The 15,407-nt window shown below is 36.4% G+C and overlaps 1 protein-coding gene across 5 annotated transcripts in view; it reads left to right on the plus strand.

The window, feature by feature from the left end:
* The first annotated feature begins 7,897 nt into the window (after window positions 1–7,897).
* Window positions 7,898–15,407, plus strand: part of LOC105390156 (insulin gene enhancer protein ISL-1) — a 58,071-nt gene continuing 50,561 nt past the window's right edge. For 4 of the 5 annotated variants that reach the window (XM_048631343.1, XM_011561399.3, XM_011561400.3 and 1 more), the window contains exon 1: window positions 7,899–8,398. In XM_048631343.1, the coding sequence (XP_048487300.1) occupies window positions 8,293–8,398 (106 nt within the window). In that variant the 5' untranslated portion in view covers window positions 7,899–8,292. Of the gene's footprint in view, window positions 8,399–15,407 lie in introns of all 5 variants that reach the window. The other variant, XM_048631345.1, reaches the window with a different exon arrangement.

Here is a 15,407-nt window from a genome sequence, read left to right on the forward strand (position 1 = left end):
ACACGCTAAGAAAATAGAGACAATGATGTAATTTCATTTTTCAAACAAAGCTGCCCTGTTTTACTAACTTCAAGTGCAGCAATGTGACTGTCCTAATCTAAAAACATGTGCACTCTTAAACGACTGCAAGTATCAAGATATTGATTTATGATCTTCTGTGTAATACCTACACTCACGAGTGATGAAAAAGTTCCAATCACAATATACCAACATTACCGACACCAAAATTTTCGAAACATTTAATTTAAAATTTGAACATAATTATATTATTTACATTTTTAGTTGTTGGTATTCTGATGGACTGTTAAATGTACTTTAATATTTTGGTCATTTCATCATCACGGTGCAATTGTCTTTCATTGCTCGTCAGTGTACCTAATTAAATATCAATTGAAAAAAAACTCTCTAGCAATAGAATTAGGAACTTATATAAGTTGCCTGAAAGCACTTTCCTTTATCGCTACTTAAGAGAAGCGATATAAAAATTCATATCACACCAACAATACAACGCAATGACCAAAAGAGCAACATTCCAGGAGGCATTACGGGCGATTATCGCGTCAACACAATGCCGTATGAGAGCAGTGTCGCGTACTGCGGCGCTAATCCGCAGAAGGGAAAATGAGACTAAATTACATTCACTGCGGTATAGAAACGCGACGTCTTTCTTCTGGCGAATAAACGCTTCCTTGTTTACATTTGATAACTAAACGTGTGATAGAAAATTCCGTACTTAACCTTTCTCGTCATGCCACCACCACAACACCTAACTCAGGTTCAGTAAGCCGTATGGTTTAAATGCGGAATAGGTAGCTAGTTATTTTTTTCCGTGACTATACGAGTCAAGCTCTTCTAGTTTGATGATTATCATTGTACCTACTGATAAAACAACTGGAGAGTGACTCAAGTTCTACGTAATATAAATCAATAATGAACAAACGAGTGGTGTCATGCAATCTGTATTTTTAGAGCAACGAGATAGAGCCGAGGTTATTACAGCAGCGCTCCGGATAATTGTTATTTCTTAGTGAAGGTGTGTTGCCAGTGATTGACTTACGGAGCCGAGACGTGGTGCTTCACCAAAGGGCTTATCCACAAGCTCAGAGTTGCTCAGCGTGCTATGGAAAGGGCTATGTTAGGCGTGTCCCTGCGAGATAGGATTCGTAATGAAGAAATCCGCAGGAGAACTAAAGTTACCGACATAGCCAAAAGGATTAGCTCGCTGAAGTGGCAATGGGCTGGCCACGTAGCCCGCAGAGCCGACGACCGCTGAAGTACAAAGGTTCTGGAGTGGAGACCCCGTGTCGGCAAACGGCGTGTCGGTCGCCCCCCAACCCGTTGGTCTGATGATCTGCGGAAGGTAGCGGGAAGCCGCTGGATGCAGATGGCGGGTGACCGTTTGGGGTAGCGATCGTTAGGAGAGGCCTATGTCCAACAGTGGACTACAGAAGGCTGAGAGAGAGAGAGAGAGAGTGAAGGTGAGAATACTTACAAAGCGACAAGCGTTTATAAAACCGCCGCCGTCTCCAACGCAGTGCGTGCATTCCTCTAACCGGCTTACACACATCACCACTCCACAGATTGATGTGACAGTGCGTCTTTTTACCCGCTGACACATACGGCCGTTGTCCTTTCACGGTTTTTGTCGAGTTTTGTTAATATCTTGTTGTTTGTCAAGGTGTAGTTGATGTGCTACTGTGATTTTGAATAGTTGGCATTGTGAGGTAAGTCTGTGCTTTTATGGGATGCTAAGAGGCAAGCAAATGGATTAAGTTTGTATCCAGCGAAGTATTGTTTATCTTTTCTACAGGGTGTTGCAAAAAGGGTATATATAAGCTATTACCTACCTGAAATCAATTTCAAATAGGAAATGCAATAAGATTAGTACTTACACGGTACACGGTAGGGCATGCAATACCGGAACTATTTTCAATACCGGTATTGAGTTCCGGTATTGCAACTCAATACCGGGATCCCGGTATTAATACCGGTATTAGATTTCCTTGTAATAAATGGCATATATTGTGATTAAAGGTCGTATACGTCAAAATAAAACGAGAACAAGCAATGAAATTCAGTTTTTTGTAATAGATTTTTACGAGAATTGAGTATTAGAGTTTAAATTTTACAAAAAAATATTATTTTTACATCCAGTGGCCGTTTACGCATGGTCAACAGTAGATATCAAACGACCGAAAACTGCATCAAACGGTTGGAAACAAGTGCGCTTTCACAGTACATAGGAATACTATATCTTAATCGCTTTATTATAGCCTAAAAAAGTCCGATTCCGGTATTACTTCAATACCGGTATTAACTTTCAATACCGGTATTGAAAAAAGCGTGAATTTTGTCCCTAATACCGGTATTACGAATACCGGTATTACGAATACCGGTATTGCGGTATTGCATGCCCTAACACGGTATCTTATAAGAAGAACATCCTTTAATCCGTTTGGAAACTATACAACGCAACGGAAAAATAATACTTAAACAATTCTGTGTTGTAAAACCTCTTGTTAATTTAATAATTTCACAATATAGATCGTCAAGAAGGTACATTTTGTTTTTGGCTTTTTGTAAATCCAAACATATACCTAATACTAAGGTAGAAGTTTTTTGTACAGTCACGCACAGAAGCGGCTTACGGATTATGTCACATAATCGCATCACACGCGTCCGGGTGCGGCCGGGGGGTGCGGGGCGCGGGGCGCGGGGTGCGGGCAGGCAGTGAAGTGTGTGAGGATGCGCTTTTTGTACCCGACTGTACCACACCGCCGTAAGTAAGTACCATAGTCTTTTCATGTTGACACTATTGCAATTCTATTGTGATACAGTACCTATGGATTTCTGAACCGTTGAAATCCACCACATGTTGTAGATATGGTTTGTAAGGATGTGATTAAGTTACATGTCGAAACGATAAAATTCGTTGTTTAAAATTCGTATTTTTCAATGACTGCGAATACCTACTTATCTAATTTTCATCTTTCTAAAACGATGCTATGGTAGTATTAAAATTAAAATTTGTGCATTCACACCTTCACATTCGTAGTCGCTACCTTTGAACATTAGTATTTTACTTAAGTAAAATGATTATTTTATTATCTACTTCATAATCTCGTATACTGACACTGTCATGGACCATATCTGATGCGCTTTTCTAGTGATCACGAAAATGTATTCATAAGTTTTTTTTTATTAATCAGCTCCGCCGATCAACCAGAAAACTATTAGGAGAGTTAAATCTCAAAATCTCTTTAAATAAGCGGTGCTTATAGTTTTTATTCCGTCAATTTTAAGGTTAAAAATCCGTTAACAGATCTGTCAAAAGTTTTTTTTTTAACTTTTGGAACTAATGGCGCCAATCGAAGTGTTAAATGCGGCCGTATTTTGACAAAAAGAGGTTTTGCTATAATCTTCTTAACGTTTGGAGTTCAGTAGTAAAATTACTTACAATAAAGGTAGTTAAAATTTATTGCCCATCATAATATATTTTTGTGATATTTTAGGGAAATTATACAAGAGTTTGTGCATCCATTTATATATTCAGTCATAGACACACTAGAAATATAAACTAACTATAAACAATCTTTTTACCAAAAAGGCGAAACACCACAATTTTAAATTATATTAATAAAATTATTATTAGTAATAAGGTGTATCTGGTTAGGTAGGTTCACATTTTTTAAATAATAAATAATTTTAAATCGTTTAAAATAATAAATAATGGTTTCAACGGATATACAGCTATATACACGCGTATTAAATAACTAAACCTCTCCAGCATTTTAAAAAATAAGTAAATACCTTGTTAGGTATACTATTAGTATGAAATTCTATAAAAATAAATATAAACCATAATATTTATTTTATGAAAAGCCCAAAACACACTTGGCGTTTTCTTCCTGACACACTGTAGCTTGTCACTCTGCCGACTACGCTTGCACTTTTGTCGGTGACTGTTTAAAGTGTGATTATGTTTTTTCTATCTTCTTTTATACAAAAATCACAATAGCACTGTTGTGTTGATGTAGATGTTTTTGGCAAAATACGCATTTTTATGTGTAAGTATATAGATGACCCCATTTGTTCGTCCATTTTGGCGTATTAAGACAACTTTTAGTTTTTTTTGGCAGGTTTCAGTTTCATTTACGAAAATAATAAGAGTATTGAACACCTGTAAAACTTACTTATGGATGCAATAAAATATTGAGTATTGAGTACTTAGATGTTACGCTTTTTTCGTTAAAATTTATTCAAGTATCATCAATTACATATAAAATTTATAGTTAGGTGTTAGAAAAACGATATAATTATGTATATGTAGATCAATAGAACCATGGACTTTCTCTTTTGTAATAGTGACCCTAAAATATCTTCGGCACTTTTTAATAAAACCGTCATGAGTTTCATCATAGCCCCACATGTATCAGTACGGTGCACACTCCGGCATTGTGTGAACTGACTGAAGTAGGCACTAATTAAATTACCCTGTTTAACGAACTATTTAGACATGTCAGGTTCGGGTGAAATGTCAAATAAAACGTCTGGAAAGGTACCGTCATTTTGTCACGTATGGTTTGTATGTACCTAGTCTATTCTTATAAAATGCTGTGAGAATAAGTATACCTATACAGGCAGGGTGTACTCCAACCCTCACTCTGAACAACAACTTTTGTTCTAACACTTTAGAAATTACTTAGTTAAATTAACCATCTATTATCTCTTTCTGAAAATAATAGATCAAAACATTAAAATTTTCATTAATATTTTTAAAGCTAATGAGGCCCTAAGGGCGTCTTGCACAACAAAGTTAAATAAAATTAAATAGTTTGTCTCTTGCTCTGACATTATACTGTCAAAGCAAGAGACAAACTATTTAATTTTATTTAACTTTGTTGTGCAAGACGCCCTAAGTGTCCCTGTTTCGGTAGTACCTACTAAGTTATTATACTTTTGCACAAACTGCTTGAACCTATTTATAGTAAAGATATGCATAAAACCTACCCAAATTATTCCAATTCGATTTCGGTCGAAACGTAAAGTCGGACTCCTTCCGGCCAGTTTAAACAGCGAAAGAATAGTCAGATTAATGTTTATCAGAGGAATAAACTTGATCCTGTTTACATATTTATATTAATATGGGTATTACTTTACTTACATTAAGAGAGCTTTACGCCACCACAGCTGTAGGTATGTGAAAGAATATTAAATCAATCGCAGTCAACAATTAAATACCAAACCCATTAAAGATATTAATAAGCCTTTTCGCCAAAATTGCTGGTTCTCAATCGATGCGGAAACGGAAGTCAGGGGTAGGGCAGGACCGGAAACGGTTCGCCGGAAGTGGCTGACCGGATGTGACGTCAATGAAGAGTCTTATTGATTGTGGCTAATCCGTTTGGGTTCCGTAGGGCGACTTGAGTAAGATGGTGGAAGATATTTGTGTTTTGTTTGTAGAAGTAATAATCTTTACTTTGATTTTTAATTTGTAAATAAGTAACACTTTTGAGCTAAACCGATGCTTAATATCTTAATATCATACAGGGTGTTGCAAAAAGGGTATACTAAGCCGAAAGGGGGTGACTCAGTGTGTCATTCTGAATAACTTCAGTTCTACGAGTTTTGGAAATTCGCATAAAAATATTCTTTCTCCATAGTAAAAAGTCACGTGACGAAGAAAGTTTCTATGCAAAAGGAAATATTTTTTTCGTGCATTTTCAAAGTTATACAGTAACTACAAATATGGCAACACACCACCCCTTATGTTTCTCTATAGGTATTCTGTTTTCGTTAACAGATACAAACCTTATAAAATTAGCATCCAGTAGATAGAACATAAATTACCAACTTCTTCTTACGAAGATGGAATTATCTTACAAATCAATTTTTGAAAGAGGATTTAGTGCCAATTTCTCCATAGTGGGTTAGAGCATAACCAGGGATTATTGCTTGACTTTTGACACATCTGTCAAAGATTTAATATGGAGATAACGTACAATTGATCAACCTTTCCCTGGTTACGATCTTACTGACTATGGAGAAATTGGAGCCTAACCTATATAATAAACAATACTTACGTTAAAATTGATTAATTAGTGATTTTTTGCCACAACCGGCTACTATTTTTACGAGGCCAAGTGTCACGTTCAAAGAATGTCCTCGAGATGAATTTACGAGCAAAAAAATTAAGGGTAACCGCACACGTGACGCCTAGGCGCCGGAGAGACATAAAATTGAGTAAAAAAAAACCGCCCTAACAAGACTTTGATAAGGCTTTTTAGTGTAAATTTTGAAGTGCGGAAATACTTGACAATTTTAAGAAAACCTATGTTATTTTTTTGCAAAAAAAATATATTTTATGGAAACATCCCTGGATTCAAGAATGCAGTTTTCTTTCTTTAAAAATAAAAAAGTATAATTTTCTATCTATATTATTAACAGTAGGTATCATAGGTAACTTACTTATTGCTTCCCCTTCAGGTGGCACTACAAAATTCCAACCTATATAATTTAATTTCCATGTCATATTCATTTTCATTCATTTCACTGTTAGAGAATTGGGTAGGTAAGTAGGAAGTTCTAATTAAGTTAACCCTTAATAGGGCAAGACAATTTAAAATGTTTCATTGGTGTTCGCCATTACCTAACTCCATTAATTAAAAACAATGTGTGATCATTTTATTATATTGTCATAACTTTATTAAGGGATAATTACTAAGTTTTAATATAAAAATCTATAAACGCTTTAGTATTTTATCACAAGATGAGTAGGTAAGTTCTATTTTCGTTCAGAACCCAAAGGTATGTTGCAATTTTAATCTCCGTCGAACATCTGCCATTTCCGAAAGATAAAGTTATCGTCTATGAGACATCTTGTTATCTTTGGGTTAAAAAATCTAATGAGTTTTGGCGCTAACATTTGGCGCCAAATGTTGTATTTTTTCGAAGCGTCAGACACCTCACACGTTGACAAAGTAATTAGGGAGAAAATTGATGATTCTATTTTGTTTCGAATGTGAAACGCTTTTGTTTTATTTATATTTTGCATTTTTTCGGTCTATTGTAGTTTATTTGTATCTAGGAATGTGTGTTTCACGTGATAACTGTAGGTAGGTATTAATACTATACTATACTATGTACTACCTTAACTATGTACTACGTTAACTGTACAAGCCTGTAATCTATAGGTACCTACATAGGTACATCATTATTATTTAAGATTTAAGGTACGTAACCTACAAAAATTTGTTTTAAAAATAAATTTGAATGATTATAATTATAACTACAGTACGTAAGTATACATTTTACAGGTTATATCCAATACTTACCAAAACCATAATCTCAAACATGAGTAATCGCTTTGGTTTTAAACCTTCATTTAACCCGTAAATGCGAGCGCAAAACTTGTGACAGCATTTAAATAATATTGCGAATGGCGACCCGTCGTCGTAAACATGTCCACCTCTAGACGATTAACTACATTCCTACAAACGAGTTACAAAAAATTCTTATCGCAACTGTCCACGACCGAGCAAAAAAATCAATAAATGCTTATACAAGCCAGCTCATTGCAAAAACACGGAGAGGCCGCGATTAATATAAAACAAACCACAGAATCAAACATTAGCATCCGCAGATTAAAATGAAAAAAAAATCAACGGATCAAATCCATAAATCATGCTCATTATATCCAGACCGGATTATTTTTTACCGAAGAAAATGTTCAAAAAATCATCGAGGGGGGGCGCCATATTGAGGGTCCCAGCTATTGGGGCGGGGGAATAAAAACGCATCGGCCAATCACAAAAGCCATTCTGGATAGGCGTTTTGATATCCACCAATGGCTGGCCAGGACGGCACACGCTTGCGCTCTGAGTAAATCCATGGTTTTATAGATATTATACGGCAGTGTGGGCTTGGCCTCTGCCGGGATACGACGTGCGCGTCACGTGAACTCAAGACTTTTTTTTGTAAAAAAATTATTACGAAGTGCCTCAAATTTTTTAGTGAATTCTAGCGTCGGTTTTAGTGTTTACCTTTTAAGTGAACGAACTCTAGTGCTAAGCAATAATAGCTATTTACAAAAAAAGTGATATCATTGATATAAATAAACTTAATCTACCAGCCAGTAAACCGTAGCTTCAAACAAATCTATTTTCCAAAACAAAAAAATCCAGTCAGACAAAAAGTTGTGATCAAAAGTGTTCATCATTTCCTAGCCATCCTCATAGTTCCTGGTGAATTCTGGGGAAGGCTCCCACCATCGGTGAGGACTACTCGCCAGCGATGGTGATGGCCAGCGGCGGCGGTGGCGGGCTGGTGCAGTCCCCACCGGACATGCTGCATCATCACAACATCATGGACACGTCCTCGCATGTGGAGATTATGCCGAGTGAGTTGGGTTTCTTTGTCTTTTCAACCTGTTACCTAGGCTAAGTGCAAATTTCTCCATAGTCGGTTAGAGCATAACCAGGGAGTAGTGGTTGACTTTTGACAGTTTTGACACATCTGTCATGAATTTTATATGGAGATGACGTATATTTAATAAATCAATCCCTGTCGGTTAGATTACCAACTATGGAGAAATCGGCACTAAGTATAAGTATACGACAATTAACAACTAGTAAGTACAGTAAACAAAAAAAAATAAGTATCCATCCATAGTGCAACCACTTGATCCAATACAATTATTTTCAAATACCTGTAAAGATTCCTGTGATGTTTTCAGTGTGACAATACCCATTAGATCCATAAAAAGTATAAGACAAGTTACTATAAAAAGGCCTAAAAGATATTTAAGTAGATCAAGTGAAGTGAATGAATAATTAATAAATAATGCTTAATTACAATTTTTACTCTACCAAAGCTTAATCTAATTCAAGACCAAGATCAACAAAAATGCTTCATTAGTGTCCATCTCCAACCACATATTTTTTACAATACTTCATACATTAAATATTTTACTATTAGTAAAAATTCTTTCAATATAAAACCCAATTACATACCTAATGTAACATGCATAGATACACTTACATTAAACTTATTTTAAGATTAACTAAGGTGTTTTTACAATCTTTTAAAAACCCTCCCCCAAAAATACTTGCACTCTACACATTAATCTTGCACGTACACACAAAAGAAAGCTTCTCACTCCGCTAATGCAGATAAAACAAATAAATCCACAGCGGCGGGGGGGGGGGGGGGAGGCAGATTGATTTACAATCATGGGGTCTGTGGGACGGCGCGCGTCATTTCTGCTAATGGAAGTTACGTCGGTAGTGGAGGGTTACGGGGATACAGATTTATTCCGCTAGTTTTTCGAGGGCTACTCTACATAGGTGGCTATGAAAAAGTTCCACTCAAAAAATGTCGATGTCAAACAAACCCAATTTTTTCAAACATTTAATTAAAAAAAATGAAAAAAATAATATTGTTTTTTATTGGAAATATCCTGATGCTCTCTTAAATGTACCTACTTCAATGTAGCACAAGGCGTCATTTAGGTATCTAGCATTTTCCGTCAAGGAGAAATTTTGAGTTTTTCTCAGTGGAACCTTTTCATTGCCCGTGAGTGTATGATCACGACTATGACCCCCGAAAGTCACAGGTGACTCGCAAGCGTCACCCGCTTCTCACTGTACATTTTGTACTCACGTGATAAGTCGCGAGCCGTATCGCCGTTATTTGAATTAGTACAATGCACTTAGGGTACCTTCCTACACACCTAGAATCTAGATGTGCAGGTTTCCTCACATTGTTTTCCTTCACCGTAAGAGCGATGGTATACATTGTACTTTAATTCAAAGAACTCATCGGCACTGTCAGCACCGGGATTCGAACCCGCATCTCTGGCATGAGAAGCGGGCGGTTACCCGACTGAGCTACCACCGCTCTAGAGGGTTACTCTTTACTTCGCTGCAAACTTAGTTTTTTGTCATATGGAGTGACCCCCCTGGTTTGCGAAGTCGGCAGGTTTCGTTTTTCATTAGGGTTAAAAGTTTTGCCGGGTTAGGCGTATCTGTAGATGCCGTCGTAACTATACCTAATAGTAATTTTTTCAATTTATATATATAAAGCTGGATTACCACTGATTCACTGACTGACATGATTGTTCTCCCAGAAGGAGCCATTTTTTGATATGAAAATGTTTTAGGGATATGTACAGGGTGCTCGGGTGAGTAGAGAAAAAATCCGAAATTTTAAAAAAAGTTGTAAAAAAAAAAAATTTTTTTTGCTCCGCTTTTTTGGTGACCATACATTTTTTCATATTTCGAGGGTGTATTTAGAATGTCTGACAGATTATAAAAAAAATATAAAAAAATAAAAAAACAAAATGGCGGCCGAGTTGCAGTGAAGTAAAGTTTAGGGCGTGTCAGACCCGACTTGAGGTGAATTGATCTCCCGGAAGGGGGGGAGGTGGGGGGATGGTGTTTTTTGTAAACGGTGGGGCACATGATGAAATTTATGAGAAAATTCCAAAAAATGTTTTTTTTTCATTTGCGGGGGGAGGGGAGATTTTTTTATAAAAACGTGTTTTTTCGGGGATTTTCAAAGCATTTTTTTATTGTGTTCGAGGCATTTGACAGGTTTGACTTGTATGGAGCGGTTGTGTAGTTTGACGAGTAGAGTTGCCATGTGAAAGAATTTTCCCCATTTTTAGGGTAAATTTCGAGATTTTCCCCAAAAACATGAAAAGTAGAAATCGCCACTTTTGATTTTAAAATTTGATGCAATTTTGTCGGAAAGACCCGTACTAATGACATTTGACCATTTTTATTACTTTCGACTGGCAACCCTGCGCGATAGGCGAGATTATATTTTTTCGGATTTTTTTACGTCGACCCAACTTGAGGTGAATTGATCTCCCAGAAGGGATGCAGGTGGGGTGATGATTTTTTTTTGACATCGTCTGTTTTATGGTGCAATTTATGGGAAAATTCCGAAAAGTTGAAAAAACAAAATGGCGGACTGCTTTGGCGGCCATTTTGTAAAAGTGACTTTTTTTCACGATTTTTGATTGGATTTTTTACCTATTTAGAGTGGTTGGGGAGATTTGTCTTGTATAGCGCATTTGTGTAGTATGTTGAGTAGACTATACCAGTTAAATAAAATTTCCCCATTTTTAGGGAAAATTTTGAGATTTTCCCCAAAAACCTGAAAAATAGAAATAACCGTTTTGGATTTAAAAAAATGATGCAGTTTAGTCAGAAAGGCTCATACTAATGACATTTGACTATTTTTATCACTTTCGGCTGGCAACCCTGAGAAATACGGGAGATTATATTTTTGAAAAAGTTCGACGTCGATTCAAGTTGAGGTGAATTGATCTCCCAGAAGGGGGGAAGGTGGGGTGATGTTTTTCTTTGTAAATGGTTGGATATATGGTGAAATTCATGGGAAAATTCCGAAAACTGCAAAAATCAAAATGGCGGATGAAGTGGCAGCCATTTTGTAAAAGATAAATTTTACATGTTTTAAGGCTATTTCACCTGTATTGAGTGGTCTGACAGTTTTGACTTGTAGAGCGCGTTTGTGTAGGTGAATGCATTTAGTTTTCTTATGAAATAAAAACTCCCCATTTTTAGGGAAAAAAACAAAATTTCCCTAAAAACATGAGAAATTATACATAAATATGCAATTTTATCGTTTTGTGATGGTCTGAGGGGATTCGAATGTATGGCGCGTTTGTGTAGTTAAATGCATAGATTTTTAATTAATAATAAAAACTCCCCACTTATAGGAAAAAAAAAACAAAATTTCCCTAAAAACATGGGAAAATTTACATAAATATGCAATTTTAGCACTTTGAGATGGTCTGAGGGGTTTTGAATGTATAGCGTGTTTGTGCAGTTAAATGCATTCCATTTTAATTTAAAATAAAAACTCCCCACTTATGGGGGAAAAAATCAAAATTTCCCTAAAAACGTAGAAAAGATTACCAACATTGGCAATTTCACCCCGTTGAAGTGGTCAGACAGATTTATGGTATATGGCGCATTTGTGTAGATAAATACAAACAATAATTATTTAAAATGAAAACTCCCCACTTGTAGGGAAAAAAATCAAAATTTCCCTAAAAACGTAGAAAAAATTACCAACATTTGCAATTTGACCCCTTTGAAGTGGTCACACAGATTTGTGGTATATGGCGCATTTGTGAAGATAAATACAAAGAATTTTTTTTTAAATAAAAACTCCCCACTTATAGAGGAAAAAATATTTTCCCTAAAAATATACAAAATGTAAATCAACTTCACCACAGTGTAAGTGCCGAGCGCAACGAGGCCATAGTCCTTCTACAAGCTATACCAAAATAAAACCAGCCGAGCGCAGCGGGGCATCCGACAAGTAACCCTGCCATAAAGAAAATAAATCCGAGCGAAGCGAGGCACTACTAGGGCATGCAATACCGCAATACCGGTATTGCGTAATACCGGGATCCCGGACAAATCCACGCTTTTTTCAATACCGGTATTGAAAGTTAATACCGGTATTGAAGTAATACCGGAATCGGACATTTTTTAGGCTATAAATCAAGCGATTAAGATATAGTTAGCCCTGTGCTCCCATATACTATGAAAGTCCACTTGTTTTAAACCGTTACATGCCGTTTTTGGCCTTTGGAAACCTACTTGTTGTCCATGCGTTCTAAAATTTTAACTCTAATACTCAATTCTCGTAAAAAATATTACATTATACAGAATTTGATTGCTTTTTCTTGTTTTATTTTGCCCTATACGACCTTAAAACAAAATATATGCCATTTATAACAAGGAAGTCTTATACCGGTATTAATACCGGGATCCCGGTATTGAGTTCTAATACCGGAACTCAATACCAGTATTGAAAATATTACCGGTATTGCATGCCCTAGGCACTACGTATCATAATTATTAATATTAATAAAGAAAAACTACGGGAAAGGTCCCGTTTAAGAAGTGGAAAGCCGAGCGAAGCGAGGTAAAACAACCTAGACCTCAATCCAAAACCTAGAGAGCCGAGCGGAGCGAGGCAAAACTACTGAAATCAACAACCGAAAACCCGAAGAGCCGAGCGAATCGAGGCTAAAGCGCAATAAACAGAAAATGCCTATGTTACTGCAAAGCCGAGCGAAGCGAGGTAAAACGATCAAAACTATCATTCCGAAACCTAGAGAGGAGCCGAGCGAAGCGAGGCTTAACTTCTTTAATTACCAACTGCCTATTTAACTGGAGAGCCGAGCGCAGCGAGGCAAAACAATCCAAGCCATCATACCACAAACTTTGGAGAGCCGAGCGCAGCGAGGCAAAACATTTCAAAACATTATACCACAACGACTAAAGAGCCGAGCGCAGCGAGGCAATACAACTTCAGTATACACTTATCGTAAAAATATAAGGGCCGAACGAAGCGAGGCAAAACCATTTAACTTACCAAAACCCAAACCCTGAAGGGCCGAGCGAAGCGAGGCAAAAATACTCAAACCCTCATCAACAAAACTAATCTGAAAGCTGAATGTGGCAAATAATACTAAATAATCCAATATTTGTATACAAAAGATATCGCCTCGATACTAGGTAAAGTTCATCAAAAAAAAAGTTCATATACGAAGGTAGTTTCTCTACTAAAAAACTCAGGAGTATAAGTGAAAAATCGAGACGCTAGAAAAACGCGCGAATGGCGGTGACTCAGATTTATAAGGTGTTATATTATTATTAAAGAAGCGAACGTTTTTTGAAAGAAAATCATAAGCAGTTAAAGCCAGTATTTCTTCAATATGATTTAAATATTAATGCGAAGAAAAACGCTAGAAAGAGTACGGGAAAGGTCCCGTTATTGTAAAGCTGACCGATACTTATACTGAAAAAAACAGTTTTTAAAATAAAAGCAAAAGCAACAATACCCACGTGATAACGAAATTCATACGGAAAATACAGTTTTGAAGGCAAAACTTAACACAAGAAAGATTTGCTACAGTATGTTCAAGTCAATACCCTGCTAAAACCGAAATTCATACTGAAAACTGTGCCCCCCCCTGAAAAAAATCATCAGAACCCCTTTTATAACAACCATACAGAAAACAGTTTTTAATCCAAAACAAAACACAGCAAAGAATTGCTACGGTTTGTTCAAGTCAATACCCTGCTGAAACCAAAATTTATACTAAAAACTGTAATCACACCTGAAACAAAATCATCAGTACCCCTTTAATAAAGAAATTCATAGTGAAAACCTTTTTTAAGGCCTACAAATGCAAGATAGATTTGCTACGGTATGTTAAAGTTAATACCCTACTGAAACCGAATTTCATACTGTAAACTGTATTCCACCTAAAACAAAATCATCAGTACCCCCTTAGTAAAGAAATTCATAGTGAAAACAGCTTTGATGGCATAACGAAACGCAAGATGGATTTGCTACGGTATGGTCAAGTCAATACGCTGCTGAAACCGAAATTCATACTGAAAACTAATCCCACCTAAAATAAAATCATCAGTACCCCTTTAATAAAGACATTCATAGTGAAAACAGTTTTTAAGGCGTAACAAAACGCAAGAAAGATTTGCTACGATATGTTCAAGTCAATACCCTGCTGAAACCGAACCAAAAGCATCAAAGCCCCGCGCGGCTGCTTGCAGCCCGCGCCACAACGCGACCTCTAGTATTTATATATAGATAAATGTTGACAAGGGAATTATTTGTGGGTCGCTCATTCGGACACAATCATCTAGGCGTGACAGCATCCGTTATATCATATATCCTACTAGCAATTCTTAATATAAATTACTTCAAAATCTTAGAGTAATAATAAATAGACCTTGGACAGTAGTGGACACCCTATTAACTTAACAGCCTTTACCGAGAAGCTCAAAGAAAATTCCAGTTACAACCTAGGTATCCTACTGCTTGCCTAATAAATTAGACACTAGTATAGTCCGTCAGTCTGTGCACTAGGTCGTAAACTTAGGTCTTGTGGTTAGCACTTCGGCAGACGTCTTGTGTTTGTGTTTAGTGAAAGGGAATAAATGTTGCAAATGTGATAAAATGTGGTCATTTTGAAAAATGGCGCAAAGAGAAAGTTCTCAGTATTTAATTGTTTATCATAGCAATTTATATGAAAATGTATATCTTTTATCGATGTGTATATGTATAAGGTATAAAGGTTCACCAGTGTGAAGTTGGCAGCCTAAAGTTAGCAGCCTAAGTGTAGGCGACCAAATTAAGTAGGTTACGATTTGTACCACACATATTATTCAAAATGAAGGCTAATTTCATATTACTAATAAATACAAATGTATTAAATAATGAAAATTTAAAACATCAAATGACAAAACCGCAAAATAAAAAGCAAAATAATTTTTTAAAAATCTATTCTCCATAAGTGGATGACGTTTCAACCACGAAGGAGTCAGAAAGCCACG

The sequence above is a fragment of the Plutella xylostella genome, chromosome 28 (assembly GCF_932276165.1).
Source record: "Plutella xylostella chromosome 28, ilPluXylo3.1, whole genome shotgun sequence".
Lineage (NCBI taxonomy): Eukaryota > Metazoa > Arthropoda > Insecta > Lepidoptera > Plutellidae > Plutella > Plutella xylostella.